Here is a 27,058-nt window from a genome sequence, read left to right as displayed (position 1 = left end):
GTATTACATACTGGAGTGATACGATAGAGCTGATAATATTTGACGACTTGTCAGAATTATGAACTTTGAGAAATCAAACGAATAAGTAGTCGCTGTAATTTAGATATTGAGCACAATTGATATGAACGGCTTTATAAATACTTTCATCACCTGTGACAATATTCATGACATGACAATGTTATCACATAAATAGCCGTGTAACAACAACAACAACTTGTCAAAGAAAGTTTTACGTCTGACCTAAATTTGAGTACAGATAGTCCAGTTATATGGTTTGCAGCTTCAGACGATTAGGAGAGCCTTGTCAGTGTCATACAAATTATCATCACTGCCCATACGAAGAATTTAACTTGCACTCTATAGGGACTGGTTCGTATTGCTACCCCTCTAGTCCATTGTCTGCATGCCTTCCATTCCATTGTAAAGTAAAATGTCCTTGGCTGTAGCTCTTGTAGACAGCAATGTGTATATGGCCGTACAAATGTAGTTCATCTATAAAGACATTTAACAGTTGCATTCGTGAAGGTGTGGGTGTTGTTTTAATAATAACAACAAAGCTATCCGAACACGGTAAGCTACCGTGGCCGAAAACGACACAGACCCTCTTCAGTTTGTAATTGCGTCGTTCTGTTTGAGCTGCGTCGTTCTGTTTCGACCTGCGCTCTTCAGTTTGTAATTGCATGAATTGCGTCGTTCTGTTTGAGCTGCGTCGTTCTGTTTTGAACTGCGCTCTTCATTTGTAATTGCGTCGTTCTGTTTGAGCTGCGTCGTTCTGTTTTGACCTGCGCTCTTCAGTTTGTAATTGCGTCGTTCTGTTAGACCTGCGTCGTTCTGTTTGAACTGCATCGTTCTGTTTGATCTGTGCTCTTCAGTTTGTTTTCAGCATAACACGGAAGTACTGGAGTAAACATTTTGTAACAAACATTGCACGGTCACTTGGAGAATACCATTGCAACTTGGCATGGGTGCCCGTGGAGTCATAGGTTGTAGAGGGAGAGCAACTCCACACATCGTTCACATATTGGTTGGTTGCGTTTAATGTATGGTGGTGTGTATATTTTGTTTCACTGTCTTGTGTACAGAACAAAATAGGTACGGCGAGACAGCTGACTATGAATGTCAGTGCAGTCTGTACAATGGCAGAATAGGTACGGCGAGACAGCTTAATATGAATGTCAGTGCAGTCTGTAGGGCCTACTCCAGAGTTGAGACACTGCGTACGACACTAACGCTATGTTTCAAAAGTTTGCCAGACTTTCTTTATCAATCGCCTCAAGTCAGGTTCAGTGGATAAATTTCGTGGTATAGGCCTAATGGCAGATTGTACGTATTCTTTCATTCTGGAAGCAAGGATGTCTAACTTTGTTCTATTGTGTTAAAGGTTGTGTTCGTATTGCGTTTACTAGACTGATTCAAAGTACATTACCAGAATATGCCAGCGGGTCCTATACTTTTCAGTTGTGCTATTTTTGTAGGAAATGTTTCTCTCAACTTTGTGCTTTTCTTTGACCTCCGTTATAAATAAATAGAACGGAAGAATTTTCTTTTTTTGTCTACACTTTTAGACAAGAACTGTTTCCGTAAGATAATGTGCACAGTAACAATATGTTTTTACTGTAATTTAAATAGTAGGGAGAGTCCATTGTTACCCTTGGACAAGGCTACCTCGTGGTCGTCATCATCACTTGCCACACGTGGTAGAGCAGACAGTTTACATCCTGAGCATTTTTTGAGCAATTTTATAAGAAGGAAAGTGAGGGAAACTTCACACATCGTTTCTACCTTTGTTAAATGATGCGGTACATTGAGTCGATTAATGTGTGTATATACAATCTCTCTTACTACCTAACCATAGTGCTTCACTCTTTTCCTTGTTCATCTTCTGGCATAGGATGTTGCCGAATGAGTCAACCATTCTGAGAAATTCTTTGGCAGATTTCACATCTGATAACATTCGAGTGGTGTCATCTGCATATTGTGCAATTTTAACTCATTTTGTTCGATTCGAATGCCCTTAATGGTTTTGTTGTGACGAATGGCGATGGACAAATTTTTTAAACTAAAAACAAGTAAGGTGAAAGAGTATCACCTTGTCTTGAACCGCTGCAAACTTAAAATTAACCAGAGGTGACACCATTATTAATGACTAGAAGTATCGCAGTATAAAACTTTGACCCATAGAATAAAAGACTCATCAAAATTAAATTTCTTTAAAGCAAAGTAAAGGACAGGCCACTCGATAGAGTCAAATCCCTTGGTAAAATCAATACAAAGTAGAATACCAGGTATATCGTTGTCTTTTGTAAAGTGTATTGAGTCTAAAATCTTGCAAACAGCGTCACCGATGTAGCGACCTTTCACATATTAAGCAGCTTGATTTGGGTAAATTATTTCCGATAAAACTTTGAAATTCGAATTAAAAGGGCCTTGGCAACAATTTTTATAATAAAAGTTTAAAAGACAAATAGGTCCCCAATTTTTCAGCTACAGACGATCTTTTTCTTTTTGATCAATCAAAGTAATGGTTGCTTGTCTATGGGAAACTGACACTTACAACTCTCCATATGGACGTGTACATATAGTTTAAACTCAGTACCATACAAGGGCCAGAAACGCCATTCCCCGGGCTTTTATTACTGGACATGTTTTTCGAAACTTGGTAGCACTCTTCGAGACTCAAATAACCCTCACACATATTTGTTCTGTAATTCTGACAGTAAAGGAATATGCAAATCGCCAGTGAACTCTTCTGGTTTTTCTTCAGGAAAACAATGTGTAGTCTGGTATGAATTTCGATAAAATTCTCTCTGCGTGTTTAAAATTTCATTTAAATCTGTAGATGCTTGAAGTTTACGAATGTGATTTTTGTAATGATTTCTCTTGTCAAGCTTCAAAAAATAAGCATTGCTTTTTTCACCCAGCTCATGTCATCTTACTCCAGCACGTAGAATAATACCTTGTGTTTTGACTTCGTAAATATCATCTAAAGCTCTCTGAACTTCATCAATGTCTTTTCATGTTTTTCTATTTCACTTTCTTAATTTCGAGGTCCTTTTTTGTTGCTCCATCTTTTTTTCCTTGTGTTTTTTACACTTAGCCCGTTCTTGCTGTATTTTATACAAAAGTCCATGATTTTATACTATTTTAAGCCTTGGATCAAGAACGTCAGTGAAATCTTGTCCCATATATTTTTTTCATGCTGCAAACCTTCGAGCAACCAATAATCGCATACAGAAGGAACAGAAGTATGCGATACACTTACAAATGCCAGACTTCACAAAAGCTACAATAGATGGCACTCCGATTCACATGAGCATACGCAAACACAACAAGACCAAACCGTAGACATAGCTTCCGTAATTGAACAACAAACTTCAGTGGAACAAATATTAACACATAAAATCAATCAATCATTCAACCAATCAAAAATGAATTTTAAGTGACTGATGAAGAAAACTCTGTTTTCGAAACGTAGCTTCAAAGGATCGCAGTGTAACGCTAGTCTCTCCGCTCCAATGTGGGTTAACAGCAAGACACTGAAGACACGTAAATTACGGGTACGTCTCGCCATGGCTAATCAACCCTTTACATAAAACAGCTAAACATTATATACACACACATAGAATAATACACAAAACGCAAAGAATTCACATATGAACGATGTGAGGAGTTGCTTTCCCTTTATTATATTCGCCATGGCTAACCAATACTAACATAAAACAATGAAACATGACACACACTCACAATATACACAATATCATACACAAAATGCAAATAACTCAGATATGAACGATGTGTGGAGTTGCTTTCCCTTTATTACAACAAAACAAACTGAAGAGCGACGATCAAACAGAACGATACAGTTCAAACAGAACGACGCATTTACAAACTGAAGAGCGCAGGTCAAAACAGAACGACGCAGCTCAAACAGAACGACGCAATTACAAACTGAAGAGCGCAGATCAAAACAGAACGACGCAGCTCTAACAGAACGACGCAATAACAAACTGAAGAGCGCAGATCAAAACAGAACGACGCAGCTCAAACAGAACGACGCAATTACAAACTGAAGAGCGCAGATCAAACAGAACGATGCAGTTCAAACAGAACGACGCAGCTCTAACAGAACGACGCAATTACAAACTGAAGAGCGCAGGTCAAAACAGAACGACGCAGCTCAAACAGAACGACGCAATTACAAACTGAAGAGCGCAGATCAAAACAGAACGACGCAGCTCTAACAGAACGACGCAATTACAAACTGAAGAGGGTCTGTGTCGTTTTCGGCCACGGTAGTAAGTAGATTTCAATTGTTTTCTAATTTAGCAACTTGAAATATATTTGTGCCACTTAAGTTTACTGTGACACTCTCACAGCCACTGCCATCCTCCCTACTGTACCATCTGCTTAGTATTACACAGATATTGGTGTTTTGTAAGAAAAGTCAGATATATCATTTATCATGACTAGTGGAGTGTATTGTCAGTGGTACGTGTGAGAATACAGTTGTTCAAGTTTGCACGAGGTCAAGGTTTTACAAGTGCATTGACATTGCAATGGGGTCAACAGAAGGACACTGTGATGACACTATTTTCCACAGTCTGTAGGCGCTACGAGGGACTCGCATTCCATTAAAAACGTTAAGCCAGGTTGACCTTTTGATGATAGCCTATTTTCAAGGCATTGAATAAGCACGTAAACCTTTGGGTTTTTTTTGTCTAAGCGCAATCGTTCTCAACGTTTCAACGTTCTCAATTGCCAGTTGTCAACTTTCTCAAGTTAAAACATTTTCACTGTTCTCTCATTACGTACAGATTCCAAAATTAAGCAATAACCCCCGCCGCAGGAGGGTATACACGAGATTTTGGTACAATGCGCGACATATAGCACGAGCCGATAGGCGAGTGCTATATGAAGCATATGGTACCAAAATCTACATATATATCTACACGATGATGACCTTGTGAATCTTACTGTGCAATTTACAAATCAGAAAGATAATGTGTGTACCTTTTCTATCGCGCGTATTTTCAGTACTATCGGATTTTTTCTCACATTATTACATGCCTCGATGTGAGTACAAATCAGTGCATTGATTTCAATAGGAACATCCGGGAAGTTTGCGGGCCGGTAAACGATGTGCAGACGGGTGTCCATGGTTACCGGGTCCAGTGAAGCCCTTCGACGTTATCGACGTGAAAGTAGATGCTTCACGCTAGATGTAAAATATCCCTGCGCGTACTGCTACTTTGACTTTCGTATTTTGGCTAACGTGAGACAAAATATCCCCAGCTAGTGTGAGAATCGGTTTGTTTGCAAAAATCCGGCTAATACAATTTCGGAAGGCGTAGGAAAAACAAAATTAGCCGGCAAATAATATTTTGTCTCATTGTCCCTTTACGTTAATTCTGCTCCCACCAAAATAAGTTAAAAACCCAAAAGTGTGACAGAAACCCATGGCGAGACAGTGTAAGCACGCCTTATTTGGGCCATTTGCACGAGGGCTTGACGCTCGTGCAAGGACAGCCGCAAAATTCACTGCAAGGGTACGACACGCTTGCACTCTTGCCATCGGGGTTCTGTTTTTATTGTATTTCATACATAGATCAACGGGCAAAGCCCACTAACGGATCTGCGAAACAAAAAAGTAACTCACCACAGGACAAGTAAACAAGACAACCACAAAAAGTATTAAGTTATATTAATTTGACTAAAAATTACACACATCAAAACACAGTACTATTACAATGACTGGATAAAGTATTTTTTTAAACTACACAGAGTAGAAAAACATCTTCATTACATTTGAAAGAGAGATCTTTAAAAACAGACGTACATCTGCAGGGCACTGTCGATAATTTTCTATAATTAACAGAACACAAGTCTGGTTTTAAAAGGAGTTTCTTGCGTAATTTTCTACTGGGGCATAAAACATATTTGGTTTAAAATATTTGGAGAATCATAATGGATATGGTTTATTTTGTATAATATAAAATGTCATTATCTGGAAAGAGTTACCTGCATGCTGCCTCAAGCATTCCGTTCACCGGGAAAACATTGTGCGATGCACTCGACCAATCAGCTGCTGAGTTCCCTGATAAACAGGCATTTGTCTTTGCTTCGAAATCTACATAACAACGTATAACTTTTAAGCAACTGCGGGAGGATGCCGTCTGCTTAGCTGCTGGCTTAGTTCACTTAGGCCTCAAGCCAGGTGAACGTGTTGGCATCTGGGCAGCTAATTGTTACGAATGGATCACATCATTTTATGCGATGGCCTATGCCAAGCTCGTTTGCGTTCGTGTAGTGGTTGGTTTAAATGAGGTGTATTTCGAACATCTTGTGAAAAAAACCAAAATGGCAGCGTTGATTGTCGGACCTGGTGATCAAGAAAGAGTTCTGTTGAATGTCGCACCAGAGTTATCAAATAAAACAAAAGAACGTGATACAGGTAAAGAAACAAACCTTCGTACTGTGATTCATCTTGGCACTGAGAGAAAACCAGGCATGATTTGCTATGAAGAAATGATGAAGATTGGAGATGACGAAGACTTCAGACGAGTTGGGGAATTACGAGAAACGGTTGATCCTGATGACGAAATGATGATGATAACTACATCTGGCAGTACAGGCTTACCAAAGGTGGTGGTGAGATCGCACCGATGCTCTCTTGAAAATGTACATGTATACAGTCGACACTTGGCACAAATATTGGGAACTGACATATGCTATATGGCAATGAGCATGTTCTCGCATGGAAGTGTGGGAATGTCCTTGGTTGCGGGCGTGAGTCATGGTTTCACAGTTTTAGTGCCAGATTCAAAATCTGACACGGAAAGCCTTGTAAATTTTATCAAGGAAGAATGTGTTACGGTAGCTGCTGTATCATACACATTTGTCTTAGACTTTCTTAGGTATGCTGATGCGGACAAGCTCAAGCAGAGTTGTCTGAAATACGTCTTCACAACTGGCAACTTCGCTCCAGCTGAAACTTTGGGAAGGGCTAGAAAGGAGTTAAGCTTGAATATTTACACAATACTGGGAGCTTCAGAATTGGGGTTTGTAACTCACAACAACAACCCTGAGAAATTCGGGAAAATTGGATATCCTATAGATCATTTTGAAGTCAAGATAATTAATGACAGTGGTAACATTGTACCACGTGGTACGTTTGGTGAACTATGTGCCCGGTCACCGTACACAATGCTAAGATATGAGAACGATAAAGAACAAACAAAATCAGCCGTAGATGAATGCGGCTGGTTTCATACAGGTGACATTTGTAAACTGGAAGAAGATGGCTGCCTTGACATCGTTGGCCGAAAGAGAGACATTATCATTAAAGGCGCAAGAAATATTCATCCTGTTGAAGTCGACCAAGTTCTTGTCAGACATCCAAAAGTTAAACTATCACGGACTATTGGTGTACCAGACAATCGCTTCATAGAAGAAGTATGTGCATGTGTTTGTCTTGAGAAAGGAGAAGAGGTCACGGTAGATGAACTTTTACAGTTTGTGCGTCGATTTTTGCCAGAATTTCATGTGCCAAAGTACGTTTTGTTCTTTGACTTCTTTCCGAGTGGCCCGACGGGTAAAGTACTTATCAAAGAACTTGAAGCAAAGGCTAGAGAGATGCTCGGGATGTAGACTATTGCAAAAACATTTCAAGCATAGCTTACTAAATTTAATGGCAAGTTTGAATAATTTAAGTCATTCTACCCCACCCATGACCTACGTTTAATTAGTCTAGAACAATCTGAAGGTTATATCGTGCGATGAGGCTAGTCGTCTCCATGGCCCTGAGTTTAATAAGTTCAGTTTTTAACTTTCTTGAAGGTCATGTTAACTACAAGTGAATATAGTTTAGCATATCAATAGAAATTCTAGAATTTTCTGGATGAAGCTCCTTTTAGTACAAACACGGGACGGTAGAGACTTTCAGCTAGACTTTCGGGATTACTTCAGTGTTTACTTCAAGACTTTTGGGACTTTTCAAGACCTTAATACTCACTGTCAACTCTGCACGATCCGGGTCTACATCAGGTCTGCAAACCAAAGGACTTCCTCACCCATTAGTGTGCCTGTCTACACTCAACTCCCTGGATATTATTTTAGGAGTTTTTGTGCTGTCCCAGCTGAGATAAGTAGCCTGTAAATTTTTACAGTTTTTACTTGATTTAGTTAATAGTTTTTATAAATTTATGTTAGAGAAAATCGTTGACTTCACCACTTTTTCTGTCGTAACATACGTCAGTCTCTAGAACTGTTGACTGTCGTGCGCTTCATTCTGTATATAGGCTTGAGGGGATTTTCCTTCTTTCAGAAACATCTACCATATGTAAGTTTGTACAACAAAAATACTTAAACATTGTGTATTTGAATATCTTTGAGATTTGATAGCTCGTGCAGATGTCCACTAGTCGGTTTCAGCTCAGCGAGCTTGAGACATGCTGGCAATCAGCACCTGTGACGAAGAGGCGTATCTTAGAAATATCGTTATCCAAAACCCATCTACATGTACCACGATCAGTGAACTGTAACTTCGGTCTTCGCTCTCATTTATATTGTTGGGACGGACCATTATTCTGTGTTTTCAGATCGTATTTAAATTCGATACATAATATTTGTTTTGGTGGCGGCATTTTGAAACCAATAATGAACGTTTGTTTAACAGCGTAAATTGATCAGCATTGATTACGTGTATCTTTTCTGAGAGACACAGATTACATCAATTGCTTATGTTAGAGTTACTCGACGCTTTGGCAATAATTGGCAAGGGGTGCACCGCACCGAAAAAAATGTTTTCTGAGATAAAGGTCAAGCATGCTGCATAGGTAAACACCATCAACATGTGTGCGTACCGAGAAGGAGCTATTATGATATGATTGTGATAAATACAATGTATGTTATCAGACCTCAAGTTGTCGGGAATAAATTCTGACGTGTCTTTACATGAATGTTAAGTATTCCTCTCTTATGTGTGTAAAAGAGTCTACTTTCTCCATTTGAAAGGATGAAAAATAAAATAATACAGGCTGCAATACACACAGACTTTGTTGACAAGCTTATTTGTCATTGATTAAAGCAAAAAATAATAGTTGACACTAAATTTAAAAAAAACCTTAAATTTTGAAAATTGACGGTTACATTCCGAATGTGGGTTGTTACTTCTAAAGCAAGCCACTTTTCATAGCTAGTGTAATGAAAATAATGATAGGATTGGTTGCAAGATTGGAAATGGTTTTCTTTATCTCAAGGTTCTCGCACTCAGTTTGGCAAATGCCAAAGGGATTTTCTGTTTTGATTGACATAAGTCAAGACTGAAATTTATCAGGACTTTGGTCAAATACTTTGACCGTTTTAATGCCAGAAGACAATAAGAAGGAATATTTGAACGAAAGCCAAATCTACATCCGTATAGATCAGTAGATCATGACAGGCATGTATTTGTGAGAGAATGGAAAATTCACATGTTTCAATTGATCTTTAACTCCTACTTCTCTGTTATGAAATGTAGACATGCCAGTAGCTATGTCTGATAGTATGTTAAATATCTTGTTATCATGACCAATTGATATTGATTATTTTGTCTGTATCACTTGGGAGACATCCTCAAGTACTTGAGTGATCTAGATTAGAAGATAGACAGAAGATCAGAATTTCAAAGCAGGACAGCAATTCAATAAAACTAGGCAGACAAAACTCTAGAGGGATTGATTGTGTCAGGTCAGCGTCTTTTTTTATAACCAACGGCATTCTTTAACATCCTTATAAAGTGTATTTATCTTAATTTTAAAAGTATACCAGGATTGCATATATTGTATTTGAGTTTTACTTAGATATTCTTATAAAGTACGCTGCTTGCAAAGTTGATGTATTGACGTTTTGCTACTCATGTTGTGTTATTGAGTCATTCAAAAAGCTAATCGATCTTTCTGTGAAAAAATAGCACATGGATCAAATCTTAAAGCTGTTTTTGATCGTGATTTGTAATTAGTGTTTAATTAATGTGACAGTTTCTGTAACTATAGATTGTTACAATAAAGGAATACTATACTAAAGACTATTTTCACACTGTCTTTGGTCTGTGCACCAATTTGGACCATGTAAAATAAAATGTTCAATTAGGTTTAGGTGTTCTTGATTTACTTTTTTCTAAATATTATTGTCAGCTGTTGCAGTAAAAAATAGATTTACTTGGACAGCCTGATGTAGACTTTGTCCCGATAGAGAGGTTCAACCAATAGCCACTGGGGCTGTATTTCAGAGAAACTATTATGTTTCTCATCGTCGATCTAGACAAGAAGCGTAAGCCTTTCTTTTTCTTTATTTGCAATCGAAAAACTGTCTCGGGAATGTGACATTCCATTATCAGTAACTGTAAACATTATGTGTGAATGTCATTCTGATTGCCAAGTTTCATTGTATTTTGAGTTAGTAAGGTAATTCTTAACAAGTGAATTTTTGTCTGCATGGACGTAAATTGTGGTGCTAAAACAAATAGGGAATACTTTGACAAGCTGGCTATTGAGCTGTTAATTTAGACTTGGCAATAATGCAAGGTACTTGTACACCATACAGCATCAAGAAAAAACGCTCATCTGAGAATGTGATGAGTTCATTTTAAGAAATGCTTAATGAGACATTTTTATGTTTTGTCATTTGCACAGTCAATGCAACAGCCACTGTGCAATTACAAACACAAAATTTGTGCAGTCGATCACTGTCAACTTTTGCCAACTCGACCAAAGACCTCATTACCTTCAGCAATACCGTCTTGTTGTCTTTTTTTTAGCTAAAACAATTTAGCAAAAATGTCAAAAGATATATTGACTCAGGCCTAAATGAATAACTTTATACTTATGACCCTCTTTCTTATCACATTGTTGAAATATAATTCTTATGAACCTAAAATAAACAGTTCCCTCTAAACAACTTCCCTATCAAAATTATATCGACTAGATATGCTTATCACTACAGCATACATGTACTATCTAAACTGCAAAATTCAATCTGCCATCGCACTGAGACAGTGGGTGAAAGGGCGTGACCTTGGAATGTCAACATTTTCAGAAATATCTTTCACTTTAAAATAAATAGAATGGACTTAAAAACAGTAGTATTCATTCAGTAGAGCTTTTACGATTATCTCACAATGCAATTGCTATAACTGTATCGAAAACCTCTACACACTCAAAATAACAAAAACATATAGATTTTGTGTTGTAGTACGAATTGTTATACAAGAATGACACAATTTGCATTACAAAAAATGCCTCATGTATTTTGTATCCATCGGCGACGACAATAGAGGTCAGGGTAAGGTGTAGCCTGCCATAGTGTTCTATGACTAACATACCCTGCGGTAACCTTGTCGGCTAAAGTTTACAAGTAACATACACGTTGTATACCCTAGCGCGCACTGCATCATGGAACCGGTAAAAGAACTATATTCAATTCAATCTGAGGAATTCACCCAATCTAACACAAACAAAAGACTTAATATCTATAAATCGCCGAATTCAGCAGGAATATAATATGTTAAGACAGTATTGTCCGGGCGAGTTACTCCGAATTTTCCGAACAGTCCTTGAGTACTTATAAATCAGCATCTTGGATATTTCCCTATAGATCTTATACCCCATGCACCTGAATAGTCTGCGATACACACTGACTTTGCTATCCAACGATTTCTTTTCACAAGGTTGCGCTCGTTCAGTAGGCTAAATTACTGTACAACGAATGCCCTTTTCGATACTTTGTAACATTTAAGTGCAATGAGCTAGCAGACACAGAAATATTGGCAAACAGTCGCAGGCTCCTGCTCAATTTTTATGACAAATTCGTGAGTTCTCTTTGCAATTGATATGCCGATACGGATTCTTTGTTTCGTAACCGATGCCTAAATTGTTTCATTAGGTGTTCATTTGTAAGGCCCATTACAATTTGAATGGCTTGTGATGTAAGATTTGCGAACATGAGAGTGATTTCATTTAATTTAACTTGGCGTGACATTTCATTACAGAAACGATTATTACAGTTCACTGTCTCCCTTGGGGGAATAGTCAGCTAGAGGTCATCAGGATTCAGAAACAGTGTATAGAGGCTCAAAGTCTTCAATAATATCACTGTTTATTTCTTACACGTCGATGTTACATATTGCCAGGTGTTGTACCTTCTCCCAAGTACTTGTCTTCGTAAAGACACATCCTATATACAATTTACACAGTGGTTGGTTACAGAGGTACCCGGATTCTCTACCAGGTGTTACACTGGCAGTCTCCCTTCGGGGAATAGCTACCGAGAGGACGCCGGAATAGAGAAACACTGTACAGGCTCAAGACCTTCAACGATATCTTTTCTCATACATTGCTGTTACATATTGCCAGGTGTTGTCTCTTCTTCCAAGTGCCTGTGTTCGTAATGACACCTCCTATATACATTCTACAAAGTGGTTCTTTACACACAATTACCATCTAAGAAATAGTGTCCCTTTCTTGGTAATGACGTATTTACGGCCAAAGCTCATATCAATAGCCAACACCACAAACGCCAGAACAATTATTTGCTTGTTTATTTCTCACAGTCTATATCGCTATCGAACATCGTTTACAATTCTGACTCTTATCGTTAACCTCTATGCAGAATTGACATTAAGTTGATATCGCTTATAATTGATGCAGTGGGTGAAATCATGCTGGATTTACAATAGAGTAAACACTTACTGTCTTAAATCTTAAAATTACATACTCAATGTTTTGAAAAATAACCCATAACATGCAATGAAGTAAACAACGTCTAATCCTAAATTAATATAGTTAACACCTCTATATATTAACCCCCTAAAAAGTAATGATTTCATCGACGAAACAAATACCAATGTGTATATCCTTGACGGCCATATATGTATGCGCACCTTACAAAGATAAAACAGTAAAGTAAATTTGATAACAAACTATTGAATCTCACATAATATTGATGTTCTTAGACATCACGTCTCGAGAAGTGTTAGTTCTTTTGAAACCCTTGAAAACCAATTTTCTTTCCAAATCAATTGTTCATTTTTGCCTCAACTGTAGAAGGCAAAATCTTTGTATATTTCTGCCATCTTAAGTTAGTTAGATTTGAAAAAATGACGTTCATCAGACAAAGTTACTAATATTTCCCCTACCTATTAGACTCGTATACATTCAAGGTGTCAAAATATCAAAAAACCGCTTATCAAAATACGGCAAAGCCATTCTGCATACTTTGTTTTCTTACAAGCAAGGTGAGTACGCCATACGATAATACAATAGAATACCTGATATAAACTAATTAGTCATCGCGAAATTCTAAATGTGATGTCAACGTTAATGTAGTCTTTGTGTGATTCATCCAGATGTGTTTGGTAAAATTCTGACCTGAAAATAAATCATTCAAGACTTGTGGAACGACCAATTTATAACTACAATAAATGTTGTGGCCATGCAATGTCTTATTAGAGGTCGTTACTACTTTTAAGTTTAAAGTTTGCCGCTCTTCAAGAAGGTAGTTTATCAACAGTGATGTCACAATAAACTATACGATCTCACTGATCTATATTCCGAGCTTCTCCATGGCTTTCGCCTTCAGTTCTCCAGCCAATATTTTCCCAATAGAGCTACTTGGGAACAAGTCAAAAAACACAAGATATTTTGGCTCACCAAGTTCTGGCAAAAACTTTCCAAGGAATTGCAAAAGTTCTTCTTTGGAGACCTTTTCTCCCTCTTCAAGACAAACACAGGCACATACTTCTTCAATGAACCGTTCATCTGTCACTCTTATGGTCTTAGATTCCTTTACCTTGGGGTAAGAACTTCATCGACTTCAACTGGATAAATGTTGTCTACCCCTTTAATGATGATTTCTTTCTTTCGCCCCATGATATCGAGGCAGCCGTCTTCTTCCATTTTACAAATATCACCTGTACATATATCACCTATATCACCAGCCACACTTATCTACCGTCGATTTTGTTTCTTCTTCATCTTCTTCATACCTCAGCATTGTGTAAGGTGACCTGGTACACAATTCACCAGTGACACTACGTGGTACAATGTGACCACTATCGTCGATTACCATGATTTCGTAGTGATATATAGGATAAACAATTTTCTCGAACTTCTCGATGTTGTTATGTACGGTCACAAAAACAATTTCAGTTGTTCCAATTACTGTGTAGATGTTGAGGTTTAGCTGTTGTCTTGCTTTCTCAAGAATTTCAGTAGGGATTTTGTTTCTCGCTGTGATGAGGTATTGCAAGTGACTTTGGTCTAGAATATCCGATTTCCCAAACTTAAGAAAATCTAAGAGAGACGGGTACGTCAGAGACGCTACTATAACACGTTCTTCCCTTATTAAAGACAAAAGAGTTTCTGTGTCAGAATTTGAATCTGGTACAACGACTGTGTAACCATAACTCACTCCCCCAACCGTGGACAGTTCACCACTCCCATGAGTGAACATGTTCATAGCTATGTAACGAATGTCCGTGTTTACTATATTTGTCATGTGTCTGCCGTACACATGTGCATTCTCAAGAGAACCCCGATGACTTCCAACTTCGGCATGCCCGTACTGCCAGACGTACATAACATCATCATTTCGTCATCAGGATCAACGGTTTCTCGTAATTTTCTAACTTGTTTGAAGTCTTCTTCATCTCCCATGTTCATCACATCTTCATAGCGAATCATCCCCGGTTTGCTGTCACTGCCAAGGTGAGTCACTGTATGGAAGGTTGGTAATTTCCGTACACTGCATTCGCTTGTTTCACTTGCCCCTGACTCGATTATCAGAGATGTTATCTTTGCTTTGTTCACCGGCGAAAGACAAGAGATGGAAACATATGCAACGGGTGGAAAAGTGTATATCAATTATCAAATGAACATAAATACAAAGATATCTGTGCATAGTTCTCTCACGACTATTATATAAAGTGAATCAACATTTCAGTGAAATTCCAAATCACATTTCTTGCACAAACATGGACTTATAACCACTCTAGTCTGTTCAAGAACATTAACGTCAATAATCAAGTGTACACAAGTGCACAGATTTACCTAGTTTTCAATTGGAAAAAAATTATCCATAGTTTCATCATAGACTGCCATGTATAGTGAATCAACATTTTAGAAAAAATTCCAAAATCAATTTCTTGTACACAAATGCAACACGTTACTTCAAATATCAACCAAAGTACACTTAAACATATTATCAAAATATAAAATATACAGATATAACATGTTTTGTGGCGGAAAATTGTCAATAATTTGCATGATAGACTCCATGTATTATGATTTGATATTTTTGGACGAAGCACTATATCAGCCACATCTTGCCTTCTTGTAATTGCACAATATAGGGTGACCCTCCCTCAACTGGATGAAATACCATATCTTCAAAATTGCTTGCGTGATAAATTGCGACTGTCCCTCAAAACACCAGCCCTCCCCTCCGTGATTTGTCCCTAACTTACATTACAATTAAACCAATTGTTGGGGAGAGTACTGCAGTGGTTGGAGGGGGTCAAATTTTAGAATGCTGGACAAGCGGGGGTCACATTTTAGACAGGAGGATAAGGACGGTCACATTTTACGGTACAGGTGTGCGCGGAATTTCCCCGGCCCACCCCCTGTAATAACTGAAAGCTCACTGACGACCACAACGAATTTCACTACCATATTGTTTCATTTAGATCTTTGAAAGGTCTGCTTTTTGCATGCTACAAGGCTTACTCACATCATGACTTTTAAATTTCTACATAAGATGCTTGACGTTTTCATCCATAATTTCATCGTTTTTCACGATAGCATTCAAGTTGCAATTTCTCAGAAATACGAGTCATTTTCATTCAAGAATTGCATTATTTCTTAGATTTTTAAACTTTGTGAAGTAATTGGATGGCAGTAAGACTCGGAAACCGTCTCTGTGTACGATTTGCTCTTCGCATTTTGATTCTCTATGTTGTGTGATGCCGGTTGATTTTACTACTCTCCAAATTTATGCCAACTTTCAGTTGCTTGGCCGTCTTTTCCCAGAGCAAGTCCAACTGGGATGCGTTCACATCGATCGCCATAGCGCAGGCTGTATAGCTAGCGAGGACGTCGGCAAGGCGACTTCTGTAGCTGAACTAGGTCAGATCGCCAAGCAATCGATATACTAATCTGATTTTCGGCATAATGAGCAAAACGTATAGAGTAAGCGAGAGGTCGTCGGTATATAAGAACAGCTAGTAGAGGCTCAAAGTCTTCAATGATAACAGCGTTTTATTATTAAACAGAATGTTACATATTACCAGGTGTTGTCTTTTCTCCCAAGTGCCTGTGATTGTAAAGAAACGTCCTCCTTACAATCTACACAGTGGCTGTTTACATACAATTACATCTCAGCATTAGTGTCCCTCCCTAGTAATGAGTATATATGGCCAAGTCTCATATCAGTGGCCAAAACTATAAACGACAAAACAATTATTTACTTGTTTGATTTCCACAGTACATATCGCTATCGAACAATTCTGAATCTTATTATTGACCTCTATGCAGAATTGACATCAAATTGATATCTCTTATATTGGATGCAGTGTGTCAAATCATCCCGGATTAACAATAGAGTAAACGCTAAAGTCTTAAATCTTAAACTTACATACTCAATGTTTTGAAAACACCTTATAACGTGTAATGAATTAAATAACATCTAATCCTAAATTGATATAATTAGCACCTCTATATATTAACCCCGCAAAAAGTAATATTCTCTTCGACGAAACAAATAACTAATATGAATATCTTAAACAGCAAAAGGCAAAACCTGTGTTATATTTCTGCCATCTTAATTTAGTTAGATCTGAAAAAAATGGCGTTCGTCAGACAAAGTTACCAAGATTTCCCTATTTACTGAACGCGTATACATTCAAGTGTCAAACTTCAAACAACGGCTTGTAAAAATTCGCAAAGCCATTCTGCATACCCTGTTTCCTTACAAGCAAGACCAGTACGCTATAAGATAATACAATAAAATACCAGATATAAACTACTTAGTGATCGCGAAATATTAAATATTAACGTCAACGTTAAATTTGTCATTCTGTGATTTATCCAGATGTGTTTGCTAAAATTCTAAGCTGAAAATACTTATTCAAGACTTCTGGAACGGCCGTTTTATAACTACAATAAATGTTGTGACAGATTCTTATTAAACTTATCAGTTCAAAGTTTGACGCTCTTCAAGAAGGTAGTTTATCAATAGTTGATAGAATGACAATACACTATAGGATAAGCCTTGCTGTTTTGGTCATTGTCATGTTATTGCAGCATTTATAGGTAAGAATGCAGAATCCTATTTATCTACATTCCAAGCTTCTCCATGGCTTTTGCCTTTAGTTCTCCAGCAAGTATTTTTCCAATAGGGCTACTTGGGAATGAGTCAAAGAACAATAAATATTTTGGCACACGATGTTCTGGCAAAAACTTTCCAAGGAATTGCAAAAGTTCGTCTACGGAGATCTCTTCTCCTTCTTCAAGACAAACGCAGGCACATACTTCTTCAATGAACCGTTCATCTGGCACTCCAACGGCCTTCGCTTCTTTTACCTTGGGGTGTCTGGCAAGAACTTCATCGACTTCAACTGGATAAATGTTGTCTGTCCCTTTGATGATGATTTCTTTTTTTCGCCCCATGATATCGAGGCAGCCGTCTTCTTCCATTTTACACATATCACCTGTATGGTACCAGCCACACTGATCTACCATTGATTTCGTTTCTTCTTCATCGTCTTCATACCTCAGCATTATGTAAGGTGACCTGGTGCACAATTCACCGATGATACCACGTGGTACAATGTGACCATAGTCGTCGATTATCTTGATTTCGTAGTGATCTATAGGATAACCAATTTTCTCGAACTTCTTGATGTTGTTATTTACGGTCACAAAACCAGTTTCAGTTGTACCAATTACTGTGTAGATGTTGAGGTTTAGTTGTTGTCTTGCTTTTTGAAAGTTCTCAGTTGGGATTTTGTTTCCAGTTGTGATGATGTATTGCAGTTGGCTTTGGTCTAGAATATCCGACTTCCCAAACTTAAGAAAATCTAAGAGAGACGGGTACGTTAGAGACGCTACTGTAACACATTCTTCCCTTATTAAGGACAAGAGAGTTTCTGTGTCAGATTTTGAATCTGGTACAAAGACTGTGTAACCATGACTCACGCCCCCAACCGTGGACAGTTCAGCACTTGCATGACTGAATATGCTCATAGTCATGTAGCGAATGTCCGTGTTTACTATATTTGTCATGTGTCTACCGTACACATGTGCATTCTCAAGAGAACTCCTATGCGATTTGACTACCAACTTCGGCATGCCCGTACTGCCAGACGTACATAACATCATCATTTCGTCATCAGGATCAACGGTTTCTCGTAATTTTCTAACTTGTTTGAAGTCTTCTTCATCTCCCATGTTCATCACATCTTCATAGCGAATCATCCCCGGTTTGCTGTCACTGCCAAGGTGAATCACTGTGTGGAAGGTTGGTAATTTCCGTACACTGCATTCGCTTGTTTCACTTGCCATGTCCCGTGTGATGCTCAACATAACTCTTTCTTGATCCCCTGACTCGATTATCAGAGATGTTATTTTTGTTTTGTTCACTATATGTTCAAATTACGCATCATTGTATCCAGCATGTATCCGTACACACACCAGCTTTGCGTAAGCCATCGCATAAAATGATATGACCCATTCGTAGCGATTCTTTGACCATATGCCAACACGCTCACCTAGCTTGAGACCCATGAACCAAGCCTGCAGCCAAATTGACCACGTCTTCTCGAAGTTGCTTGAAAGTTACACGCTGTCTTTTAGATTTCGAAGCAAAGATAAACGCCCCTCTATCCGGAAACTTCTCAGCTGATTGGTCGAGTGCATCACATAATGTTTTTCCCAGTAAATGGAATGTTTGATGCAGCATGCAGATAGCTCTTTCCGGACATTGACATTTTGGTGAGTTTAGTATTAATCTGTAGATCAATAATGAAGCAAATATGAGCTTTTTAAGTTGACTCCGAAAGCAATACTGTAATTTATGAGCAGCTGTTACTTATACCTTTCGAAGTACACCCACCCCCAAAAAAAAATCGACAATACAATGTCGCCAAAGCAATATTGGGCTTTTGAGTTACGGCCACAAAAGCGCTGACCAGTAGAAAACCCTAATCTTCAGTTGCAATCAATTGTTTGTTTTCAGGACTCCAAACATTAGAGATGTTGGGAGAGAATGCACTGTGGGACAGATATCGGGGACACGATCATGTTGAAATACGAGTATAATTATGTGTCAGCATCATAGACGCATTGATTTATCACATGCGAATGCATTGTGACCATACTTTTGCAACCACGTTGACGTTGCAGTAATTGACACAATACGGCCATCGAAACAGCTAGGAGGACAGACAACCACGATGTCTAGATATGTGAATTGTAGCCATAAACTCGCTGCGTTCCGATTATTGGCTAATACTGGAGATTGAGTTATTCAGGGGTCGCATGTACCACAAGGAAATAGCGACGTCAGTCTGGCAATCGTGTCCTAGATATGACCCCAAATCTTAAACTGAGAAATCCGCCATAATGCTTTCAGCAAAACTACTTTTTGGAATGAAAAACAGCTTCTTTAATGTTTAATGCCATGCCAGACATTTTCTACATCTATACTGAAATGATAAAATGGTAGATACTTACAAAATACAAACCAATTCAACTCCTGTGATTAAGTTTTTTCTTGAAAGTCGGGCAGCGAGACACAGAAGCTGATGCGTCGACCGTCTGTGATGGTGTATTGTCACTGAATGATGTCAATGTATGGCCTTTTGATCTCTATACTGGGTGCAAAAGAGGCGTACTATTGATATGGAAATTGTTAATGGCTCAGTGCGAGCATCCCAGGGACCTGCACGAAAATCAAGATATTCATATATCCTTTTGGGGATATCTGTGATATTTCCACTGAAGAATTGTATTTCTTATCAATGCCCTCCTCTCTCTCTACTTAATACTTTTATCAGGGAATGTAATCTCTCGGCGAACAATCTTGCGATATACTTTTTCAGGTCATTGTTATGTCTGGAGATGTTGATTACATCTCCTTATAAGGTTAAGTTCAACACAGTGCCTCATTTGCATTTGCCAGTATATATAGATTTTTCAGTAGTGTATGGTCAAGTGGTTAGGGTTGTGTGTTGTTGAAAAAAGGACACAAACAGGTCACTACTGAATCATCTGCATACCCCTACCAATACATGGATGTTGTTGCTTTGCAAGGATTCACATATCTTCTATTATGACTAGTTGAGTCACAGGGAACAGATGAAAGGACCCTGGGGTGGGGAGGAGGGTTTTTTGTGCAACGGTTTACCTTATTTGATTTTATTAATTTTGACTGTGATATTTCAAATAAAGAGTTCAACTCCGCACCGTCTGACAGCTTTATATATTACCGACAAGTCCTTATCTCCTCTCCAACTTGTGTATACACCACTGTAATTGTTCCGAAAACATTTATGCCGTTCATACACAGGCCATTGAAACGTCTCTGAAACGGTTCTGGGCCAATACTGACACAGAAAGTTATGTGTGGACACTCCGAAATGGAGCTGAAGCGTTTCAGATTTGAGACGGTTTAGTCGGCCCGACCAGAGTCGTTGTAGGGATTAACTCTATCCGCAAATCGCTGTGTGGACAGACTGAGCCGCTTCAGAAGCGTTTCAAACGCCCTCACGCGACAGGTATTTGTAACATAAAACAAACAACAACCAATATACAATATTCACTTTCGCCATGGCTGCCGAACACAGTACTACATCTCGCGGTATACTGGTCCGACGAAGAGATAAGCTTGATACCAAAAACCCTATCAATTCGACCAGAAAAAATTCATTACGATTTGAAAAACGTCGAATTAATAGGAAATTAAAACTGCCGAAATAATTTAGTGGTCGAATTTAATTTGGAACGACGAGGATGAAATTTAAGCGAGACATTTTGCCATGTTGAGACTGCTTCAAAGCATGGACTGTGAAATTTTGTGAGGTCGACAAATTTCGTAACAAAAAAACCTCAAACGCACGTTGGTGTCACATCAAAATCAAAGTGGCCGCGATTACAAACGGAACAATCTGTGAGACTGCCACCGGCCGCTCGACGGACGACACGTAAGTTGACATCGTGTGCCACCCTTGGAAATATATTGTAACTCCTTGACAGGCAGATGAGATAGTCTTATAGCGTTTGATGCATTGAAAGTTTGTAAAAATAATAAAAAATGACATCACCGATCATAAGAAACGTGGTGTTGAAGATAATAGTTTTTAAAAGAAGACTATGACGACCATATTTCTGTAAGTATTATCTAACTTTAGAAAACCAACATCTGAAGATTTACTTCCACCACACTTTTGATTTGTTCCACTCTTTATTATAAGATTAGTCGAATTTCTGGAACGTAGGTGTACATTTTCGATGTCTGTGTATCGTCTACACCGAAGTCATATCCAAGAAAGAGTATAATCAGTTCGCGACCGCGTAAACCTCTCTCTCCCTCTCTCTCTCCGGCATTTCAATGTTTTATATTGTCGACATTTATATATCAGTCTGAAGTTTCAGGTCACTGCTCATTGCAAGTAGTTGATGTCAATTTTTCCGTATCGGGCATGGTCTCTATCGTCACTCTAATTGTTAGTGTTTTCCTGTTATATTCCATATCAAACTCAAAACACAACGTGAACAACGCTGATAATATATTGCATATTTCGTATCGAAAACCGGTAAAGTTCGTAACTGGTGACATGTCACGCCCTGGAGAAAGTTCATCACCATCGATCGAATGTCCGTGGCGCTTTTGCTTCCAAATAGACTATTGAAATGCACAGGGAACTTCGCGGTATGGCAATTATATGAACTTTACCTTGAAGAAAGTCTGTGACTTTAAACTGGCCGTACAACCAACAATAAACATGGCGGAGCAATGATACCGATTTCAGAGACTTCGATTTTTTTTTCATTGCGACCTCGACCGCTGGTGAGAGCGAGTCGTCTATTTTTTTCCCACTGGCTATTTGGCTTTGAATTTTCAATTGCCATCTTGCGCTAAGTTAAAGCTAAAAACAAGACGGGCGTTCTCTGTAAATCAATAAGCCTTTTGAATATGAAAAAATCGGACATCTGAACCTCAACACGCAGCTTGAAAGTTGTTCTCCGAATCAGGACAGGGACATCGGCCCGGGACATCGGTGAGGCCGGATTTCACGTAGTAGCTATGGAAACCGACGGCTCTGTCTATGGTTCGTTGTAAGAAACCATGCGATGTACGCTCCCTTGGGCCGTGGAATTTCGCCGTATCGCCTCTACAGACTACACCGTCTATTACCTAACCATGCTATTAAACAATCACACGATAGTTCAGTAACATATATCTTCATTAATCTACCGATCATCCACCGTCGAACACTTCGAAACAATGGTCGCGGTCACGGATTCAAGGACGTTCACAAGAAGAAATTATCAATAAGTGGCGCGCAGAATTATTTTTACTGGTTTTGAGAACTTCTAAAATAACTTGTAATCTGTATATCTTCACACATCGAACCGATATTGTATACCTATCACCGTCGAGAACCGATATTGTATACCTATCACCGTCGAAGTTCATGTCTTTCACTGTAGAGTTCTTTTTATCCAAAACACATATTCAGAAGAGTCCCACAGAGCAGTCAAATGAAAGGATAATTGCTTCAAGCGAATGAAATTGCACGAAAGAATGAAAATCAACAGCACACCATGGACGTGATTTAAAACAATAGAGCTTGTGAATAGGACTATTTGAGTAAAAAGTGCCGTTTTTCTCGCAATTTTAGCAACTGTAACGACCCTTTATTCTTTAATACCTTTCCATAATTGAATTAAACTAGGTTTAGGGCTTATACACACAGTGTACACAGATGTACAGAACTTTAAAAAGTATTCTGCTGGTAACGAACAGGGGTTTACACTCTAATGGGCGCAGTAAAACAATGGTCACGTCCATAGATTCAAGGACGTTCACGGGAGACACGATGGCAAATAGTGCAGTGTCGTAAAATTGCTTAGACTAGTTTTAAGAACAGTACAATATCTGGTCATCGGTGTACCGCTACCTGTGAATCGAACGACAAGTGTAGACCTATAGCTTCGAAATTTTATGGGAGAGACACCACGACTGAGACCGACAGTAGCATAACAAACTATTCCCAATTGTTCGTCGTGTTTAATACAGACATCTCTGTAGGTGATTCTGGTTTCTCTTGAATCAAAAGTCCGACATTGACAAAATTGACATAAATAAGTCCGAAAAGTTATGTTTTATTCAACTAACTGATTCATCTCCTTTGATATCCCCTATTAGCTACATGTAAACAGTCCGGAAAGACTGACATCGATGTCTCCCGGCCCCCATTTCTTCACCGTTTTGCAAAACATCTCATCAGCCGGACGCATGGGCAATATCTTTGTACGTTGGTCAAAACTAATGACAGTATAGGTCAGGATGTAACATCGGTCAAAGTAATATTGAATATGGAAGACGAAAATGCTTTCATTGATTGACAAAATGAGAGGGAACGAGTCAGTAAATATCGAACCATAAAGGGGAGATCGAGACTGCCATCCCCCATGATTAATCAACTGGGAACAAAATATATATTTCGATCAACAGACTTACACAACCAGAGACAGCATTTTATTCAGCTGTAAAATAAGTCACCGCCTTTCCTATAATAACACCCCATTTGCGTTTCGATCTACTCTGCTCTGTCTCCAATCGGTATGGCCGTCCGGGTTTCGCCTGCCGTACTGACTGATACATGGTTATTTCTTCACATATTTTTCATCGTTTGGCATAAAATACAGCATCTCTTTGGTGCACAAGGCAAATCAACGTTTAGAAGGAAAGTCACAGGAGGTTAGGATATTATATACCGTAGGTGAAATTAGAATGGAATGTTGAAGATGAAAAGACTTTTATCAGTCGACAAAAATTGCCATAAACCGAGAATTGAGATTGTCTATATGATTTATTAATTGGGAACAAAATATTCGATTGAGTCATTAAGTTTGTGTTTGATTCGTTTTAAATTGTGTTCCTACATTCTTATCCGATTGTTTGTGTTAATAAAAATGTTTGTTTCGCCTCGGATATTTGTAGGGAAGTTTGGATTAGTGTGGACGGTAATGTTTTGTATGTGTGAGGAAATCTTATGGTGAGGCGAAACAAACATTTTTATTAACACAAACAATCGGATAAGAATGTAGGAACACAATTTAGAAACAATAAAACACAAACTCGACACAAAACATTTTGGATAGTTCGGTGGGGAGCCTCTTTCACATTCTTTACAGCCAGTACGACGCGTCGACGTCGTTCGTTTCAGCCATCTTGTTATGCAGTATGCTTGGCCATACACACCTTTTGAACTCGAGAGGGCGCATTAGACGTCTTAAATATCAAAACAATGGCTTAATTTTGTGAGTATGGACACGAGCGGACCCAAACTATTAATCCCCTGTGTTTACAAATCACAAATAAAGTCGCTGAAACGTTTCAATTTTTGCCTGTATGAACGAAGTAATTGCCAACTTGCTAATCCGCTGTCCGTATCAGCGGATTAAGTGATTGAGTCAACACCACAGCCGTCACACACCGTAGTAAAATAAGTGTTGTAGTTTAGCATCTAAAATGAAACTGGTATTGACTGGTTTTGGACCCGCTTACGTGAAGAGAATTGCGTATTAAGATGAATCTTGAAAGAAAGTTGACGGGGTGGCCGTATTTAATGCCTGACAGTTGCAATTCAACAATTTCTCACACACTGTCGAGACTCTATCGAAGTTAAATTGCTACCACGGCAATTTCCATGTATGTATACATTTTGACCTATCATTAGAGATGGGATTTAATTGCGTTTTTCAGACTAGAGATATAAAGGCGTCGGTCAAATTGTCTTCTGCCCTCGGGCACATGGGCCCTTCTTTTATAAATACCTAAGATTTTTACAGGAAAGGTATTTCCTGTAACGTTTCGCAGCCACCCATATGTCTGTTCCTAATAGTAAACAGCGCATTCTCACTTATGTGTATGCAAGTAGGATTTTTTCTCTTAATATTAGCTGTGCATGTTTTACACGTTCATAGTGACATATAGACTAATATAAGTGCATGGCCACGAAGCACATTTGTCTTTTTGACATAAATGTCTTACAATAGCAGTATGGCGCAAGAGATGTGTCTCGATTTTTCTGATATCACTGATGAAGAGTTAATTGAAGCCTCACAAGCATCAGAATACTTGAAAAAGCCTGGCTTTGGAAATATTGATGTAGCAGTGACCAGCATCCCTTCAATGAGTCACTAATTCGTCATTTCTGCCATTTACACCTTCTTATAATACCTTGTTACTAAATGTGCAAGTGAGAATGCATATTGAATATTTTTATTTCATTAAAGGATATTCCGAGAGGGAGGTTTTCTGACCAAATCCAATGGATTGCGCATTTAGGCCGATGATCATCGAACTAATCACAAATCTGTCAATTTTAAAGGTGTAAGATACTTCATCACCATTTCCTAAAAGCAAATCTTGGTGCTAAATATTTCATTTGAAAACAAATGCAAACTTCCATATGCCAATGATAAATGTCAACAATTAAAATCTATTGTCAAAAGGGGTTGAGGACTGATAAAAGGTTACTCTTGCTCATTACTGATTTACTGTTTATATTTAAAGGTTCTACAAAGGTTCGTGCCAAGAACAACAGAAGAGGGTGAGCGATATCTTGCATGGTCCAGCTTCAACGAAAAGCAACTACACAACACCAAAGCGAAAGTACCGTCGTCAAAGCAAGTGAAATGTCCAGCAATGTTAAATCTGGTGTGGATTACAACTTTTGTATTTTCAATATTCATAAATAGAAATTTTAATAAAATTGAATAAACAGATGTCCAAATGTCACATTTTGTAGATATGTCTGGTCTGCGTTTTTTATTCGGAGGTTAGCTGTGATATTGTCTCGAGGCGTTGCCGGAAAGCCATATGATGACCGTACCGACATATACTCATTTTCGAGGCATGATGGCAAAAATTTCACGAGACGAAGTAGAATTAAATTTCTGCTATTATGCTGAGAGTTCATCTGGTTGGTTTCAACCCACCCCAAAACTATCAATTCAAAATAAGATTGCTCTCTAAACTTTTAATTACTACGTGTATTGTTCTATCCGTGACTATAGTTGTGTATATAAGCAAGACACGGGCTCATAATCGCATAAATGCAACAGTTACAGTTTCGGCGCACCTGAAATCTTCATTTTTGTTGTGTTTACAAAACAATAATTGCTTACAAACAAAATTAGTCCCGGTTTTCTGTGCTCAGTAACATATGATTATCGCGTAATGAGTTCGATTTCAATTGCAGTGCGAATACTACTTGCGCGCGCGCTCCAGTGCAAGTAAACTATGGTTGATTATGTAATAATGTCTTGAGTAATGAAAGTCGCCCTCTACGACTACTTATAGATTCTCTTTTATTACCTTTATTACCTGGCAGGATACGACTAGACTCGCCAAAATGTCATTATCTGGAAAGAGTTACCTGCATCAAGCATTTGATTTACTGGGAAATCATTTTGTGATGTACTCGATCAATCAGCAACACAGTTCTCTGATGGAGAGGTATTTGCCTTTGCTTCCAGATCTACAAAACAACGCATCACTTTCAAGCAACTGCGAGAGGATGCCATCTGGTTTAGCTTCTGGTTTAGATCACTTTGGTCTCAAGCCAGGTGGAGGTGTTAGCATATTGGCAGAGAAATGTTACGAATAGATCACGTTGATTTATGCGATGACCTATGTCAAGCTGGTTGTTGTCCGTGTCGTGGTTGTATTCAATGAGGTAAACTTCGACTGGTGAACAAACCCAAAGTGGCAGCTTTGATTATCAGGGAATGGT

General features: G+C 38.5%; 3 protein-coding genes across 3 annotated transcripts; 1 reads left to right on the top strand and 2 right to left on the bottom strand.

Moving 5' to 3' along the window:
• The first annotated feature begins 6,019 nt into the window (after nt 1-6,019).
• On the top strand, nt 6,020-7,768 carry LOC139138503 (medium-chain acyl-CoA ligase ACSF2, mitochondrial-like). Its single transcript, XM_070706942.1, has one exon. It carries the CDS (start codon nt 6,274-6,276, stop codon nt 7,645-7,647), a length of 1,374 nt encoding a protein of 457 aa, XP_070563043.1. The 5' UTR covers nt 6,020-6,273; the 3' UTR covers nt 7,648-7,768.
• A 6,197-nt stretch (nt 7,769-13,965) lies between these two features.
• Nucleotides 13,966-14,487, bottom strand: LOC139144475 (uncharacterized). The gene has a single exon (XM_070715176.1). The coding sequence runs from the start codon at nt 14,485-14,487 to the stop codon at nt 13,966-13,968; it is 522 nt and encodes a 173-aa protein (XP_070571277.1).
• Nucleotides 14,488-16,273: 1,786 nt separating this feature from the next.
• On the bottom strand, nt 16,274-19,875 carry LOC139138413 (medium-chain acyl-CoA ligase ACSF2, mitochondrial-like). Its single transcript, XM_070706830.1, has 2 exons — nt 19,764-19,875; nt 16,274-19,039 (listed from the first exon to the last, which is right to left on the bottom strand). The coding sequence occupies exon 2, from the start codon at nt 18,612-18,614 to the stop codon at nt 17,367-17,369; it is 1,248 nt and encodes a 415-aa protein (XP_070562931.1). The 5' UTR covers nt 18,615-19,039; nt 19,764-19,875; the 3' UTR covers nt 16,274-17,366.
• Nucleotides 19,876-27,058: the final 7,183 nt, after the last annotated feature.

The sequence above is a fragment of the Ptychodera flava genome, chromosome 1 (assembly GCF_041260155.1).
Source record: "Ptychodera flava strain L36383 chromosome 1, AS_Pfla_20210202, whole genome shotgun sequence".
Taxonomy (NCBI): domain Eukaryota; kingdom Metazoa; phylum Hemichordata; class Enteropneusta; family Ptychoderidae; genus Ptychodera; species Ptychodera flava.
The sequence above is the reverse complement of the archived record's forward strand: the minus strand, read 5'-3'. Positions and strand labels throughout refer to the sequence as shown.

What these genes read in the sequence shown, in the direction of transcription:
- LOC139138503 (XM_070706942.1), top strand. Translation starts at nt 6,274, where the DNA reads ATGGCCTATGCCAAGCTCGTTTGCGTTCGTGTAGTGGTTGGTTTAAAT.
- LOC139144475 (XM_070715176.1), bottom strand. Translation starts at nt 14,487, where the DNA reads ATGTTCACTCATGGGAGTGGTGAACTGTCCACGGTTGGGGGAGTGAGT.
- LOC139138413 (XM_070706830.1), bottom strand. Translation starts at nt 18,614, where the DNA reads ATGTTGAGCATCACACGGGACATGGCAAGTGAAACAAGCGAATGCAGT.